The following is a 15,346-nucleotide window of genomic DNA, read 5'->3' as shown; positions in this document are numbered from 1 at the left end:
AGAAAAGACCGTTGGCGCCACCTTGTGGCCCAGCTGTGGAACTACATCGACTCCCCAAGTTTGTTCAACATTGACACAGCTCGTCATTTTAATACAGACGCAGGTAAGATTTATGTTTTTTTTTTAAATGATTAAGTTCACTTTGGTTAAAAGCAAATACGACATAAGAGTAAAGGACAACAGGAGCCAGCCTAGTCAGCCAACTTCCCAAGTTATATTACATAGTATATTAGCCTGTTGCTAACATGCATTTTACTGCCAGGAACAAAAGAACATGTTTTCTTTTTACTTTTAGAAATTCTTAACACCGAATTGTTGTTGCCATCCTGGAATATACTTATATAACCTAACCATAAACATAAATGACCTATCTATAAATTGTGTAGATGCAACTTTACACACCAACCTGTAGCTTTATGGCCTATTGGACCCCCCCATCCCCCCAGCAGGACCCTGCCCTCGGGGAGCGCTTCTGCCATCGCAGGAACAGTGTTTGGGTGGGTTTTATGGATCACAGGACAGCAACAATGGCAGAATGTAGAGTTGGTCTGGAGCCAGCTGCTCGGTGTTATCCAGACGCACTTTGGTGCGTGTGTTTTTTGGCTGAACATCCGCTGCTTCTGCCTCTTGATGAACCATTCATAGAGAGCTGGAATGATCCCCCAGACACAGTTATGAAAATGAGTTCTCATGGCTGTGGGCCTTGAATTTCCTGTTATAATACAGCAAATTCTTGCATCACTTCGAGTAGGTTATCAACCCTGATGCCTTTTGCTATTTATTTCATTTTCAATGAACGTTGAAATGATACGACACTTGTGTAACCGCAGGCAATAATAACAAGGCGATCAGAGTCGTACTCCAGGGCAACAACATCCATTTCATTTAAATAGTGTTGTATACCTTGAATCCTCTTTCTACCTGTGCAGGTAGGTAATATGGTTTACCTTTACCTGTCTCATAATATGACTCTAATATTCATGTTTTACTTCATCATTTCCACATAAAATCATATCATTCTGATAAAAAGGTCACTTTAATTTTGACTTGATGAAGCTTCTAGACCTTGTTGACAGTTCTCTTTCTGGTGAAAGGCATTGAAACACTAAATAATATGACAAATAGTAGATGTGAGATGGGTATAAATCTGGTGATAAATAGTTTTGTTTTTTTTAAGGCCTTGGCACGATGATTGATTAACAAGTGAGCATTTTTAAAGTGGACCTGGCATTTTTAAATATGGACCTATTTATGTTGCCATCAACCTAAATCCAGATCATCCTGAAGTAATTGTATCGTCTGCCCTCACATATAAACAGTAAATTAGTAATTGAATGTGTAGGCGGTAACTGTTCACATCAGTGCAGGGGAAACGCTGATAACGGCAGCCGGCAATACGCCAGAGGGGCGTCGTGGTCACTGCTCGAAAGAAATACCCGGATGTTTTGGGATTATTTTATCATATTGCCAACAGAACATCGCACACATGTACTCAGCACTTCCCATACGATGACGCCGGTGTTATTGTTGTTGTTTTTCAGAGCTCGGTGAGGAGAAACGGGGACGCACACCTGCGTCTGGAATGGTCTCTTCCACTATTCTGCAAGCCTCCCTGAATGAGTCATCCCGCCGGCTCCTCATTGGATGAGACCATGCCATCCCAAGGGATTGCCTTGCAGAGACAGAAAGGCCTTGCATCCATTCACAGAAACATTGGTATGCCATCCTGCTATTTCATTCACATAAAAGGCTGAATATTGCATGATTTTTTTAGGGGGGGTTGTTGCTGCTGCCTGCTTTTGTGCTCTGGTGCCTCCCGTTTTTCTCTGCCGTGAGGCTTTAATTGTTTCCCCTTTTTCCTTTTTTTTTTTTTCAGTAAAGGCAGACATGCTGCCTGTTTTTTTTTATATATTCGCCAGGCAGGGAAGAGAGATGTTGGGAGGGACTGCAGTGCGAAATCTGCAGCGGCAGAGCGAGAGCGGAAGCTGCTTATGAATGAGTGTCAGTCTTTCTCCGTTGCTCGATGCTCCTGAGGACATTTTATATGAATGGTGTCTGCCTGAGTGCTTTCCGCTACCAGGGAGACAAAGATGCTGCATCGCTGCTGATTTTCAGGAGACCTGTAGGCTTCTTTTTTCTTTCTTTTTTTTTTTTCGTGATCCTTCTTGTTGTTTCATTGACTTATCCGCCTGAAAAACATCTCATTCACAATTCTGTTCCAGTATTATTCACACAGTTCAAGCTGGATCACACTGTTTTGGAGCCGCTGTGAGATTTGACGCGCACTGAATGTTTTATTTCTCGACGATGCTGGCGGCGAATTAAATTAGACAAATGTTCTCAAACCACGTCATAATTGGATGCCTTAATTATCTTTGCCTTCAAGATGGCCGAGTATAAATATTTTGTGCAGGGGAATCGAGTGTGCGCTGTGCGTTAGAGGCGGACGAGCAATGTCAAAACGGACACTGAGAGTATTTGAATAACGTTGCATATTTGCAGCCATGCTACAGTTTTTCTGTAGCATTGCCTCGAGTGCTTCGTAGAGCTGTATGTCCAGCGTCTCTGTCGAAAAGAGATGTTATCGCTTCATGTGCCATCATTTTCCTGAGACGTATGTGTTGTGCGGTTTTTAAGAAATCGTTTATTTTGACATGGAGCTATTTATTGTAATTGTGCTGTTTGGTTAAATAAGCTTCCCTCCGCCTTCCATTTACTTTTCTCATAAAATCAAATAAGTTGAATTACATTGGCTGAATATTAGTCTGGGGAATTAAAAAAATTATTGCTTCTAGTGTGCCGTGAGTGGGAGTTGTTTTTTTTTTCCCTCTCCCCTCCGACAGGAAGTGATTCGCAGTGTTCAGCAAGCCTTTTGTTGAGAAGGTTTTCTCATTTCAGTGAGTCATGCTTTAGCTCAGAGCCGGGAGGCAGCAGCAGTCAGTTGAGAGTGTACAATTTTCCCTTGCAGCGTCTGTGATCATCTTCAACGCAACCCTTTGTCTGTCTTTGTACTTTTTGGAATTTTTTTTAAATTTTTTTTTTTTAAAGCTGAAGATCGGCAGCAGCAGCAGCAGCATCACCATCACCGCTGGAAATCAAACAAGCTGCTCCACAACGCTGGTAGCCATCCTCTTCTTCCTCAGCCTCAGAGCTGCGTTTCCATGGACTGTCTCTGTGTTTCTGGATTCTGTGGATTTCGCTGTCGGCAGGTTAGACTTTGGTGACAGCAGCCCAACACCACCAAAGCTCAAACCTCAGCAGAGGAAATTACACTCAGGTGGCCTGTGATTGCTAATAGGCGTTTGCTTCCTGTACTGCTGCTGCTATGTTACAGGAGAGGGTAATCAGCACGGCTCAGCCACGTCTCCCTGCACACTTGTGAGAGGAGCAGGCTGCGTGTGTCAGTCACTGGAGAGAGGGGAAAGAGCAAGAGAGGGAAGGGTATGCTTCACCGTACCAAATACAACCGCTTCAGGAATGAGTCAGTAACATCTGTCGATGAGCTTCTCCACGGCTTGCCCATGAACCCCAAGGTCTCGGCCAGCCCTGAGACATCTTACACACCCCCTACTGAGGTCCAGTCCTTCTCGACCGCGACTGCTTCCAGCACCCCCGCTTGCCTCGGCTCCGATCACCTGGAAGATGGAGGCACGACCCTCTGCACCCTCATCAACAAGGTGTCCGGCCTGAAATTCAGCAACTCGGGCAGCTTGTTAGGAATCAAGGGTCTTCCCTCGGCCGTCAAGGACCTGGCTGTGTCTAAGCTGCAGGTGGGTGGGGGATCGGGCTCAGGCGGCTCCGGCAGCCCGAGTCCTGGCGCAGCGGCGACAGCAGCAGCCTCCAGTTCGGGGGGCTCTGCGTGCGGCTCCCATTCAGTCCCCTGCTCACAGCTGGAGCCGGCCGTCGGCATGAGCAAGAAAAGCCGACTGGATGAACTCCAGCTCGGCAGAGTGGAGTGGAATCCGGGCGGAGGTGGAGCGCTCATGAGCAAACCCTCCAGAGGATGGGTGCATTCAAGTGACAAGATCTCTGGTCCAGGTGTGACATACATTGTGAAGGTTGGTGTCTTTTTTTTTTTGTCTGCCTTTTTCCCCCTATTCTTGTTTTTCCTTCAATGACTCAAGCTTTAGCGAGGGTAGAAGGAGAGATGATGTAGCTTCGGTGGCACATCACAACATGCCCTTGAGTGGGTGTATGTAGGTTGGCTACAGCGAAAGGAGACCAGAAAATCCGGATTGAATAATTCAGGAATTGAAGGCAATCACCGGGAAAACAAAAACAATGATTAGCTGCGTTGTGTTGCGAAGGTTTAAATTTATGTGCCGTTTCTGTGTACGTGGAGCTGCGGCATTATGCTTTTGTAACCATGGTGATGTGTTATTTCTGTACATTGTGTATCCCTGCGATCAGTGCAGCTGCTGTAGCTCACAGATAGTGAAATGGTGGAATAGGAAGAACAGACAGGCAGCACACATTGGTCCCATCACACCTCGAGCCGTTCATACATCACACAACGGTTGTGAATGTCATCGTGCCGGCTATGAGTCACTAGCATGAGGTGCAACCAAGCTGAGCCCTGCCTCTCGCAGGTATAAATAATAAAAGTAAACAGCTGCATCCTCGATGTGGCCCTATTCAGTTTATTTACGCGGCACATCGAACATTCCCGAGGGTTCTTTCTCAGTAAAATCCATTACATCCTCAGTAAAGTTACAGTCTGATCACAATCATATGACTCCAGTTGAGCAAAACAGACAGTCTATTGTGACCAACGTGACATCCCATTAACTGTATTAAGTACAGAATTCCTATTTGTCCCAACACGGCTGCAGGAAGCATTCAGAAAGGCAACGGTCGGGTCCTGCGTGTATTGAGTTCAGCGTGGTGTTATGTTCACAGCACTTTTAATTAGCGTCATGCGGTCACTCCTCGCGCGTCATGCATCATTACCCTAAAGGGACGCGGACGGCCAAACTATGTGCACATGGCGCCCGTGTGGTTTCGCAAACAGCAAACTGCTCCTAAACGCTGCAAAAATGAGCCCTCGGCGGTGTATTTTTGATGCACATCTCAACTTCCGCCTTTCGAAAATACAGAAATAGATTAAAATAGATTCAAGCTGGGACGTCGTAATACGGGTTTATAATTGGAATAACCTGGAAATAGAAATGTTTTGATTGGATGTTTTGTTCACACACGAATGGGATTCAAATAAGGACGGGAGCCCGTCGGCACAAGATGTTCCTGGTCGGCAGTATTCATCGGAAGAGGTGTAATGTGAGAAGGTGGTTGGGGATGACAAAAGCAGCAAAGTGAACACACATTCACAGCGCTCTGGCGGTTTTTTGGGTCTTTCCAGAGAGCATAATTGAAATCTTAACGTGCCACGCTGAGGAAACTCCTGTTCAGACCTTAATGTGTTTGTGGTGTTTAATGTTTTATGACGGCAAAACATATCGTCACCGACGTAAGCCCTGAAAGTAGATTTTTGGGGAGAAAATATGTGCGTTTGTTTGAAACAACTGGCTGAATTAGTGCAGTGTGACATCACAGAGGTCATTGTGGACGAACATCACTCTGATTTTCCTCATCGCGGTGCTTCTGAAGTCTTATAGAAGAATGGAGATATTGTGCTGATTGGAAAGGTCAACGTATGTTAATCCTGGCAACAATCGCACCGAAGTTCATGCTAATGAACGTCTTTGTGCACAGATGGAGGGATGTGTTCACATGAGAGTTGCTTGGAATTGTTCATCTGTGCTCCAGTGAATGAAATCACCGTCTTACTCATATAAATGTGAACGTGATGGTCAACATCACATCGAATATGAAATATGAATCTTTTCTTTTGGTTTCCAGTATCTGGGCTGCATCGAAGTCCTTCGATCGATGAGGTCGCTCGATTTCACCACAAGATCACAAATTACAAGGTATGTCAAGGGACTGGGCTGGTGGTCACCCTTCAGCATAAGACTGTTTTCTTTTCTTTACGTCATCAGGCTGAAAATGTTCCAGTGGTTTTGTTTTAGTGCAGGAATTTAAGTAAAATCAGTGATTGAATCATCTGTGCTCTTGCAGATTAAATAGTCATATCTGTAAGGATTTCTGTTAAAACATGTTGGCAATAAATTTAGTAGCGTAGAGAATGTTGAGTGGCTCCATCAGGGGCATCTTTGAAATTGTTGACCGGTGTGCAGCGAGGCAAAGGCCAGCAGTGAATTAGGTTGTGTCATGTCCACTTTTATGCTTGACTTCCTGAAGTCCAGGCTAACATTAGCTTGCAAGGTCAGTGGGGTTCTTTCTCTCTCTCTCTCTCTCTCCCTCGACCTTGGACTCATTGTTGCTATTAATAGACCTCTCAATTGACAACACATTCCATAATTCATGACATGAGGAAGTGCATCGACTTTGGTCAAAAAATATTTCTTTTAATGCAACTGTTGAATGTAAATAGGAATTAATTTGACTTTTTTTTCTTTCATGAATATTTTTTGTGCGTTTCTTTTTAGTTTTACGTGCTCTAAATATGCTAAAAGAAGCATTCTGCTCAGTCATCCAGCTTATTAATGGTCATCTGAAATTGTACCATGACATAAAAGTATGATTACTGATCAATGAGAGGATGATTAGAACACAATAACACACACATTTATATGTGCAGGCGGTCCTGATTCTGCTTATTCTGGTAATCTGATTGCATTACCCCCAATTACATCATTACAGCCAGTGACGAACAAGTGGCTAGCGCCCCCTGTCGACCAGTTTGTTTTGCGTTTAGATTCTGGTCCAAACGTGTGTCCTGTGATTTCAGTGAACTAAATAGTGACTGCAAAAAGAACTGTGCTTCTGGGCTTGTTTGTGTTGACCATCTCGCCCTCATCCCCATGTCTTCCTCCCTCCAGGGAAGCAATCAGCCTGGTGTGTGAGGCCGTTCCAGGGACCAAAGGAGCTCTGCGGAAGAGAAAGGTACATGAGACGGAGCCATGAGCAGGGAGAGAAAACCAGTGTTGCTGAAAGTTACAGTGGGGGTGAACGAGAGGAAACTTCATTAGATATTCAGTTACCCCTGCGTGCTCTATTTATAGCACGCCCTCTGCAACGTGCACTTTCCTCAGCCTTTTATTGTTTAAAAAGAGAGGGAAAACAGGGAGCGGAGGAACAGAGCGATTGTACTTAGAAAAGAGAGGCTGAGGAGCATGAAGAGTGATGAAGAGGTACAGGCCTGCGCATGTGTGGGTGTAGCTCCAGCCCACGATGTGTTGCACACCGAGCACACTGCTCAGTGACTCATGTAGCGCGCAGTGATCGGGAGCCTAAACTAGTGTGTGTTTGTGCGCTGACGTGTGTGTTCCGCGTGCGTGCGAGGAGCCCGTGTGTGTGAAGGCTGGGTGTGAAATGAAGAATTACTCTGCTCTTTAGAGCTTGTTGAAATGTCACCGAAGAGGACGTAATGCAAACGCGGCACAAGCTAGCGTCTCTGTCAGAGCGTGCCTAAGCTCTACGATAATGTTGTTTTTCCCTCTGACAAACGTGACATCAGCTTCAGACTGAGACGTCTGAAGGGGCCCGGCTAATTTTATCCCACCTTTTCCACCCTCGCTTCATTAAAACTCCAAGCAACAATGTCTGGAGTGCCTAATGCTTCACAGCATTTGTAAAGAAAGGCTTGGGTGATATGTGAACCTCTGGTCCTTTCAGCCACCGTCCAAAACTCTGTCCAGCATCCTGGGGAAGAGCAACCTGCAGTTTGCCGGAATGTCCATCAACCTGAACATCTCCACCAGTAGCCTCAATCTGATGACCCCTGACGGCAAACAGGTGAGCAGCATCTGTGTAATTTGTGTTTGCAATTTCTTAAAAAGTTAAGTTTCGTCCATTTTTTTCCTGACAGATCATAGCCAACCATCACATGCAGTCCATCTCCTTTGCATCAGGCGGAGATCCTGTGAGTGGCTCCCAAATCCCCCCCTTTTATCAAAGAATTGCACATTACCCTGCCAGTTATTTATAGTTTGGGTCTTTTTTTTAGGACACGACAGATTACGTTGCCTACGTAGCAAAGGACCCCGTCAACAGAAGAGGTGGGTTCCTCAGTAGGTTCTGTGTTTTCGATGCAGCATCCTCATTAAAGCGTGTTCTGGTCCTCAGCCTGTCACATCCTGGAGTGCTCTGATGGCCTGGCTCAGGATGTAATCGGCACCATCGGCCAGGCCTTTGACCTACGCTTCCAGCAGTACCTGCAGTGTCCCTCGAGCAAGATCTCCTCCCCACATGACAGGTTTGGTGCTCATGTCCATGTGCATGGACCAAAAGTCCATTGAAGCAACCTGATTGGCGCTCTGTCTCCCTCTAGGGGCTGTTAGAACCACTGCGCTTTTAATGCGAAACAAACATTCCAATTAGCTTTTTTTCCTCTGCTGTATGAGATTTAAATTGACCTTATCGTGCTTTCATTGACTGCCTTTGATATTCCTCCTTCAGGGTATTAAACATGGAGGAGTTAACGTGGACGGAGGAAGAGGAGGAGTCCACCGAACATCCTTACTACAACAACATCCCCGGCAAGATGCCACCTCCTGGAGGCATCGTCGACACAAGACTGACCAATCAGAATGCTGCACAAGATGGATGCCAGGTAGTACTTTTAACACCGAGGCAAGTTTCTTAGTCCTTTTCCGTATTTCATTGATAACCGTGGGTTTGTGTGTGATTAGATGGGCCCAGGATCTATAGATCAGACATATTACCAAGGGAGGCACTGTGGTGAAAACTGGGGAGATGACAGAAAGCCCATATTCATACAACAGGGTAAGAAAATCATTTTAACCAACACAAAATTGCATCAAAACAGCACAGTATATAGTTGTTTCTCTCATTGTCTCCTGTAGGATCATTTGATATAATCAGCCTGCCCGAAAGTAAAGGTCAGGCACAAAGAGCGGAGATGCCGGCCTACGTGAACACTCAGCAGATCGACGCCCAGGTTCTTGCAGCCCTCCAGGCCGAGGGGGAGAATGTGACCAAAGGCCTGGCATCAGCACCAGCCAAAGAGAGCCCACAGAAGGACCTGTTTGACATGAGTACGTGTTGCATGTATAGACAATGATATTCTGATCAAATTACGCAATCTTTGGTTTCTCTCTCACTCAAATACGTAATGAAGTGCACCACGTCGATGCTATGACAGTAGTAGGACAGGGATGATGATGAATTACAGTCCTTGTTGGACTGGGGTGACGGCCGCTCCTCTATTATGGTCTACTTTAGAGGTATATAAACGTAAGGCTCCAGACAGAGATGGGGGGCAGAACGGGCAGTTCAGGTGTTCAAACTATTACTACTCAAACTAGTTTAAAAAGCGTCTGGGCTTCAGCTACGCTGTGTTACTCACACCAGAGCCCTTTGAGGATGCCATTCAATCCGAGGGACCAGAACATTCCCAGGCAGCAGGTCTTCACAAGGCAGCGTCTGTGGACAATGCCAGCCCGCTTCTGGTGCGTTCCCTGGCCTTCCGGGCGCAGGAGGAGCTGGAGGGCCAGACGTGGTACCATGGCATCATGAGCCGCCGCGAAGCGGAGAAACTGCTGCAAGACGACGGGGACTTCCTGGTCCGTAAGAGCACCACCAACCCCGGGTCGTACGTACTGACAGGCATGCACAACGGCCTGGCCAAACACCTGCTGCTGGTGGACCCTGAAGGCACGGTAAGATGGGTGGAGGGACATGGGGGGGGGGGGGGGGGGGGGGGGGGGTCGGTGGACTGGAACAGACCAAAGCTGAACACTTTTTCTCTCCTCAAAGGTCCGGACGAAAGATCACGTGTTCGACAGCATACTGCATCTTATCGGCCATCACCGTGACAACAATCTTCCAATTCTGTCCGCTGGAAGTGAACTGTTTCTCCTGCAGCCTGTCGGAAGGAAACAGTGATGCCCGCAATGGCTGATGGGAAAGAGGAAGCTCCGAACTGTCTCTTGGACCATCCTGAAACTTGAAGATGAAACACGGAGAGGAGATCCACCAGGGAGGCGCCAGATTTGTTGAAGAATAAAACAATCTTTATAGAACTGTTATTATTTTGTTGTGACGACTGAAAATGCTATATTTTTGAGAAGACTTAGGTGCATTTGGACAAGAGCTCTTAATTTGGTGTTTTAAAAAGATTTAGAAACGACCGCCGTTCTTGTAGTTTAGATGAAGCAAATCAAACCTCAAAGAGGCGTTAATGAGAGATATTTTAGGATAATAAAAGAAAAAAAAACAACAAAATTTTAGTTTTGTCTGTTCAAGCACAACCACATTTCTACGGACGTGTTGTCACAGAGGCAGAGCGACGAAAAAGCTGAGCTGTTTATAGGGAACGACTGTCCTCGAGGAAAAACGTCCCCTCTTCTCCCTCCGCAGCGAGAACGTCGCAAAGACAAAAAAAATCTCTTCTGGATTATTAGATCTGAATGTGTTTTGCTTTGCAGTGCTCACAAACGCGTTGGCGTGCCAACAGAATCCTTCATCGTGCTGTCAATGGCTTTAAAGAGAAACTTTTTATGGAGTTTATGGCGTCACTGCGGTCGCATGACTTAAACCAACTGTTCTCGTGGACATTGTTCGTAGACCTCGATGCCCCTTTATCTCAGAGGTGCTTGTGTATGCTGACACTGTAAAATATTTATGCTTCTCACACCGCTGATTGGTTCTGACTTGGGTTCGGTGTGTTTCCATGGATTCAGTTTGGGCCTTATGCAACCAGTGTTTCTCACACGTTTGGGTTTGGTTTTTGTTTTCTAGGAATGTTATAAGTTCATAGCACAAACATTCGTCTTTGATATCGTCTCAGCCTGGAAATCTAGTTTTGCTCACATAAACCACTGCTGGTTTCTCACTTAGAGTTTGTGTGCTGCTTCAAGAACCACAGTTTAAGGTGGGAATCCCAAATCTGGGTCGGTGTCTACAGATGTTGCCTGACGGAGTCGCAGTGAATTTGCATTTTGCAGCACGCAGATGTTATTTGGGGTTTTGGTGGAAGCCTGAAACTTATTTATTTTCCTTCAAGACAGAGAAAAGTGCTCTCATTCTCCCTGTTGTCAGTTCTCTGATGGAAACCAAATGAATGGGGCATTGTTTTTCATATGCAGTTGAACCAAAATCAGCATGAGTTCAATGACTTAGACGAGACAGATGCAATGTAAAATATTGTGCCTGTATTTTGCTGCAAGAGGGCGTGAACATGAACAGGACGTGCATCTCAGCACATGTTTTCAGCAACGGGCGCTTAATTTCAAAACGTCTGGGGTTGTTTTGGTCGAGCCCGATGAGACATTGGTCGATTCTGGGAGGCGAGAATATTCGAGTATCACACGGATTCAGACAGCCTTTATTGATTTAGCTTCACTTCGTTGTGTTCTTTTGGTAGTAGGATCAAACCGAGGAGGAGGAATGCAGTAAACCGCGACTGTCCCCCAAATGATTCTTTGAAGACCCCCGGTTATTCCAGAGCAGATTCAGAATCAGCTTTGCAGACATTCCGATAACAGATGGAATTATCTGCAAGGTTCAAACAAAATCCAGAGCCAAACTCCCCCTCGTCCCTATTTCTGTTGATGAAAATGTGCCTTTTATTTGTACAAATGTAGTTTTTCTTTCTCTCTAAGTGCAATAGCTGATCATCGATGGGGCATGTCTGCACTATAGTTTGTGTCTTGCCCTGCTGTGTTGCTGCTTAAGACTACTGTTTTCTCTCTATAGCTCTTTCTGTCCCTCCCTTCCCCTTTTTTTTAAATTCTATATTCTAAATGTTTCCAGACTCTGAATATTAATCTTTGTCAGGGGAAGTCACAACGAAACCCACTATTTTGGAACAGATGTAGTGAAAAACGGAAATAATCATCAAAAAAAAAAAGTCCAAATGATGTTTACAGATTTAATCTTTTAGTTGTATGGGTTTATCATTATTCTGTATGACTGTTGGCAATAAAACCGTGAATGTGTAGAATTTTCATCAATGCGTCTGCTTCCCGGTGGGCACCACCATGTCACGCCGTGTCACGTGATGTGCAACGATTCCAAATTAGAAAGAAAAAAAGGCGTGTTTATTGCAAACATTCTAAACGTAGATGCAGCATAAAATAAAACATTCTTGTGACAATGCAGTAAACTTTTGGGACGACCCATAAAAGCATGCGTGGTTTTATGTTTGGAGACTTGAATATACATAGTTTAACGTCTTTTTTCTGGAATGGAAATCATGTCGAACTTCGCCCTCTAGTGGTAGCGGAAGAGAATACATTAGAAGGCCGCTACCGTTGTAGACCAGCAGGTGGCGCTCTAGCACCACTTATCTGAGGCTTTAGACGCTGCCTTCACTCATCAGCATTACATTTCCATATGCAGTACATTGCCTTAAGTACAAAGTATCAGGATAGTAAAGAATAAATAATTTTCCAAGTTTAATATAGTTGTTTACAATCATTCTTAATTATATTTCTATATAATTGCACTTCATTTCATTGCCAGTTAACTTCAAATTCTGAGCTGTTTACACAGGCAACCGTTATCCCAGTATAAGTGAGGGTTCTACTCACACACGCGTTGCACCTCCAACATACCAAAGAGCTTCTTCATTAAACTGACATGATGGTATTTAGTTGAAGGCATCATTTTTGAATACTGGCCTCATACATTACATGTACATTTCAGTTACTTAGTCGACACTTTTGTCCAACACGACTTACAGTGAGAGACACAATCAAGCCGCCATGCAATTGACCTATGAGACTAAAATACTGCCTTAGAGTCCTAAACGATGAGTACAAGTGCAACTACTAAACTAACAGTGCACTGCTATTATATATATACAGTACATCTAAATGGGACTATTGGGAACGGGTTCCAATGGCTGAGGGTGTACATGTATCAATACCAGACAAAAAAAGGAAAACACACTGCCCTGCAGCTTCGACCTGTGGTCCATCCATCGGTCCCACCGGCTCACGCCATCACCACCCTCTCTTTCCGTCTGCAGCTCATCTCCCTCCGTTTCCACCTTCTCCTTCCCTCTGGGAGGCCTGAGCAGCACCCCCGGCTACCACGGAGATCTCCCCGTGTCCTGTCTCCTGCTCCCTGTCCAGCTCCGCCGGCCTGGAGCTCTGCTGGCTCTGGTTGGGGTGGGTCTGACTGCTCCAGGACTTGCTCCTGCTGCGGCTGGGCTCCTGGAACTGCTTGTTCCCGCTGTCGTTGCCAGAACCACTGCCCCTGTAGCACACCCCGCACACCAGGCCCAGGAAGGCCCGTCTCATCTCGCGGCTGGCCAGGGTGTAGATGATGGGATTCATGGCCGAGTTGAGCACGGCCACGGCGATGAACCAGTCGGCCTTGTAGAGGATGGGGCAGGGACGCTCGCACGCCACATCCAACAGGAGCAGGACGAAGATGGGCATCCAGCAGGCGATGAAGACCCCAACCACGATGATGACGGTGCGCAGGAGGGACATGGCGTGCTCAGAGTTCCTGTGCTTGCTCACCTTCTGGCTGCTGGACTTCACCAGGATGTAGATGCGGGCGTAGAGCACGGACATGGCGAGCAGCAGCACGATGAACACGATGATGCAGAAAGCGACGTATTTCTTGGTGTAGAGCGGGAGGATGGTGGAGCAGTCGGGGAGGTTGCCCAGGCAGTTCCAGCCCAGAATGGGCAAAGCTCCGAGCAACACGGCAACCAACCAGCAGGTGCCGATGAGCAGGAACACTCTGTAGTTCTTGCTGGCGTCATAAGGCCTCATCTTGATCATCGTCAGGTGTCTCTCGATGGCGATAGCTAGAAGGCTGAAAATGGAGGCCCCGAGCGTCACGAACATGCTGCCCTCTCTGACGAACCAGAGCACAGGTGAGAGCTGCAGAGTCTTCTCCCCCGACAGGAGCAGGTTGACCAGGTAAGCAACGCTGGCCAGCAGGTCGCACAGCGCCAGGTTGCCGATGAAGAAGTACATCCGGTTGTGGAACCTGTGGTTTTTCCATATGGCGAGCAGCACGGTGAGGTTCTCCAGGATGATGAAGCTGCACACCACCAGGAAGGCGATGGTCTTGGGGTCCCTGGTCCCGGGGCTTGTGCCCACGGTGGGCCGGTGATCCAGCTTCCCCGTGTAGTTGTAGTGCAGGTAGATCAGAGGGTTGATCATCATCACAAGAGAAGGGAGTTCAGTGTCAGGAAATCCCCGTCTTCTGCTGTGGAGCGGAGGTCAGGGTGATGAATCAACCAGCAGCAAAAGGAAAATACCCAAGAAGCAGCCTTTTGTCCACATTTTGCACAAATTATTAACATTAAGCTGCACCTACAGAGATGTAGAATGTCTTTCCTGGGTGGGAAAAGCGACGAAATCTTTTCAAAGAGCTTTTTTTATACGCTTTTAACACAAACTAAACAAACAAAAAAAACATTGTTGCGGAGTTTCCAACAAGTCTTTGCCCTTTCTCATCTTTTGTCCCGTGTTAGAGACGTGGGGGAAGCAGATGAATTACCTCTGAGCTACTTCAGACAGGACCGGCTGGCAGTCGCGGCGCGCTCGCTCTCCGTCCCGGGCTGACAGCTCGACGCGCACGCCGGCGCAGCTCTCATCGCTCTGCGGGCAGATTCGCACGCTTTGCCTCTCTCTCCCCCCCAGTGGAAGAGAGCAGCTCCTCACCTTCGACTGACCCCGGGGTTGTGAAGGCTCTGGCTGGAAGTCGCGCCTTCCCCCCTCCTCCCCTCCTGCGCCGGGCTGGGCCGTGCCGGGACGTGCCGTGGGCTCGGTCTAACTTCTGGAGCGCCCAGCCGGGGAGGTAGGTGGCAATGTGTGGACGTGTTCTGCGCACCCCTCCATCAGGACCACCCCTCGTCAGAGTTAACCTTTAAAGTATCCAGATGCAGCTGTAAAATGGTGAGTTTGAGGGCAGTTACTTTGGAAGCAGATCCTCTAATGGTGCAGTGAGACGTGTCAGGTTTACCTTTTTGCTTCGGTAGTTTGATTCGGCAGGTGCCAAGTGACCAAATTTAAACATGCAAAGTATTTGTCGAGCCTAAACAGATAAAACCAAATGGTAAATGGTCCCTTTGGGTCTTAAGGCAGATCAAAAGTCTTGTTTTTTAGGCCTGTAGTCTCCACTTTCCTCAGTTGTGTTTGAAGGGAAGAAGAGAAATACACAATATGGGGTGAGATTAAGATGAGCGCCGCCCGTCCTTTGTTCTGGTCTTTCGGTGACCTCATATCCAGGAAGGATGGGCAGGGCTGGCAGACAGGAGGAGGCCATACGATGACTCCTTGAAATAAATGTGGTAATGTTTGACTTGACGCTGCGCAGATCTGACCACGTGACT

At 46.7% G+C, this 15,346-nt stretch overlaps 2 protein-coding genes across 6 annotated transcripts; one reads left to right on the top strand and one right to left on the bottom strand.

Annotated features, from left to right (window-relative positions):
• Positions 1-10,231, top strand: shc3 (SHC (Src homology 2 domain containing) transforming protein 3). 4 transcript variants are annotated; one of them, XM_003965205.3, is made up of 15 exons: positions 1-103; positions 1,542-1,716; positions 3,049-3,209; positions 3,335-4,058; positions 5,860-5,930; positions 6,903-6,966; positions 7,699-7,818; positions 7,892-7,945; positions 8,030-8,081; positions 8,149-8,278; positions 8,482-8,635; positions 8,715-8,808; positions 8,889-9,080; positions 9,397-9,704; positions 9,802-10,231. In XM_003965205.3, exons 4-15 carry the CDS (start codon positions 3,444-3,446, stop codon positions 9,928-9,930), a joined length of 1,983 nt encoding a protein of 660 aa, XP_003965254.1. In that variant the 5' UTR covers positions 1-103; positions 1,542-1,716; positions 3,049-3,209; positions 3,335-3,443; the 3' UTR covers positions 9,931-10,231. The 4 variants fall into 4 exon arrangements, with proteins under 4 accessions (XP_003965254.1, XP_029694019.1, XP_029694018.1 ...); XM_029838159.1 differs by lacking the exon at positions 3,049-3,209; XM_029838158.1 differs by lacking the exon at positions 1-103 and adding an exon at positions 482-497 and having other exon boundaries at positions 3,049-4,058.
• An 852-nt stretch (positions 10,232-11,083) lies between these two features.
• On the bottom strand, positions 11,084-14,757 carry s1pr3b (sphingosine-1-phosphate receptor 3b). Of its 2 annotated transcripts, none has more exons than XM_011604560.2 (2): positions 14,512-14,757; positions 11,084-14,217 (listed from the first exon to the last, which is right to left on the bottom strand). In XM_011604560.2, exon 2 carries the CDS (start codon positions 14,172-14,174, stop codon positions 13,020-13,022), a length of 1,155 nt encoding a protein of 384 aa, XP_011602862.1. In that variant the 5' UTR covers positions 14,175-14,217; positions 14,512-14,757; the 3' UTR covers positions 11,084-13,019. The 2 variants fall into 2 exon arrangements, with proteins under 2 accessions (XP_011602862.1, XP_029694020.1); XM_029838160.1 differs by lacking the exon at positions 14,512-14,757 and adding an exon at positions 14,329-14,492.
• Between the last annotated feature and the right edge of the window lie 589 nt (positions 14,758-15,346).

The sequence above is a fragment of the Takifugu rubripes genome, chromosome 6 (genome assembly GCF_901000725.2).
Source record: "Takifugu rubripes chromosome 6, fTakRub1.2, whole genome shotgun sequence".
Taxonomy (NCBI): domain Eukaryota; kingdom Metazoa; phylum Chordata; class Actinopteri; order Tetraodontiformes; family Tetraodontidae; genus Takifugu; species Takifugu rubripes.
Note: the sequence above shows the minus strand (reverse complement) of the source record. Positions and strands in the feature narration are given on the sequence as shown.

Bases quoted from the DNA above. Each gene is read 5' to 3' on its own strand.
- shc3 (XM_029838159.1), top strand. From the start codon at position 3,444: ATGCTTCACCGTACCAAATACAACCGCTTCAGGAATGAGTCAGTAACA. The intron at 5,931-6,902 runs GTATGTCAAGGG...TCCTCCCTCCAG, and splicing joins ACAAGATCACAAATTACAAG to GGAAGCAATCAGCCTGGTGT. The intron at 7,946-8,029 runs GTGAGTGGCTCC...TCTTTTTTTTAG, and splicing joins TTGCATCAGGCGGAGATCCT to GACACGACAGATTACGTTGC.
- s1pr3b (XM_011604560.2), bottom strand. From the start codon at position 14,174: ATGATGATCAACCCTCTGATCTACCTGCACTACAACTACACGGGGAAG.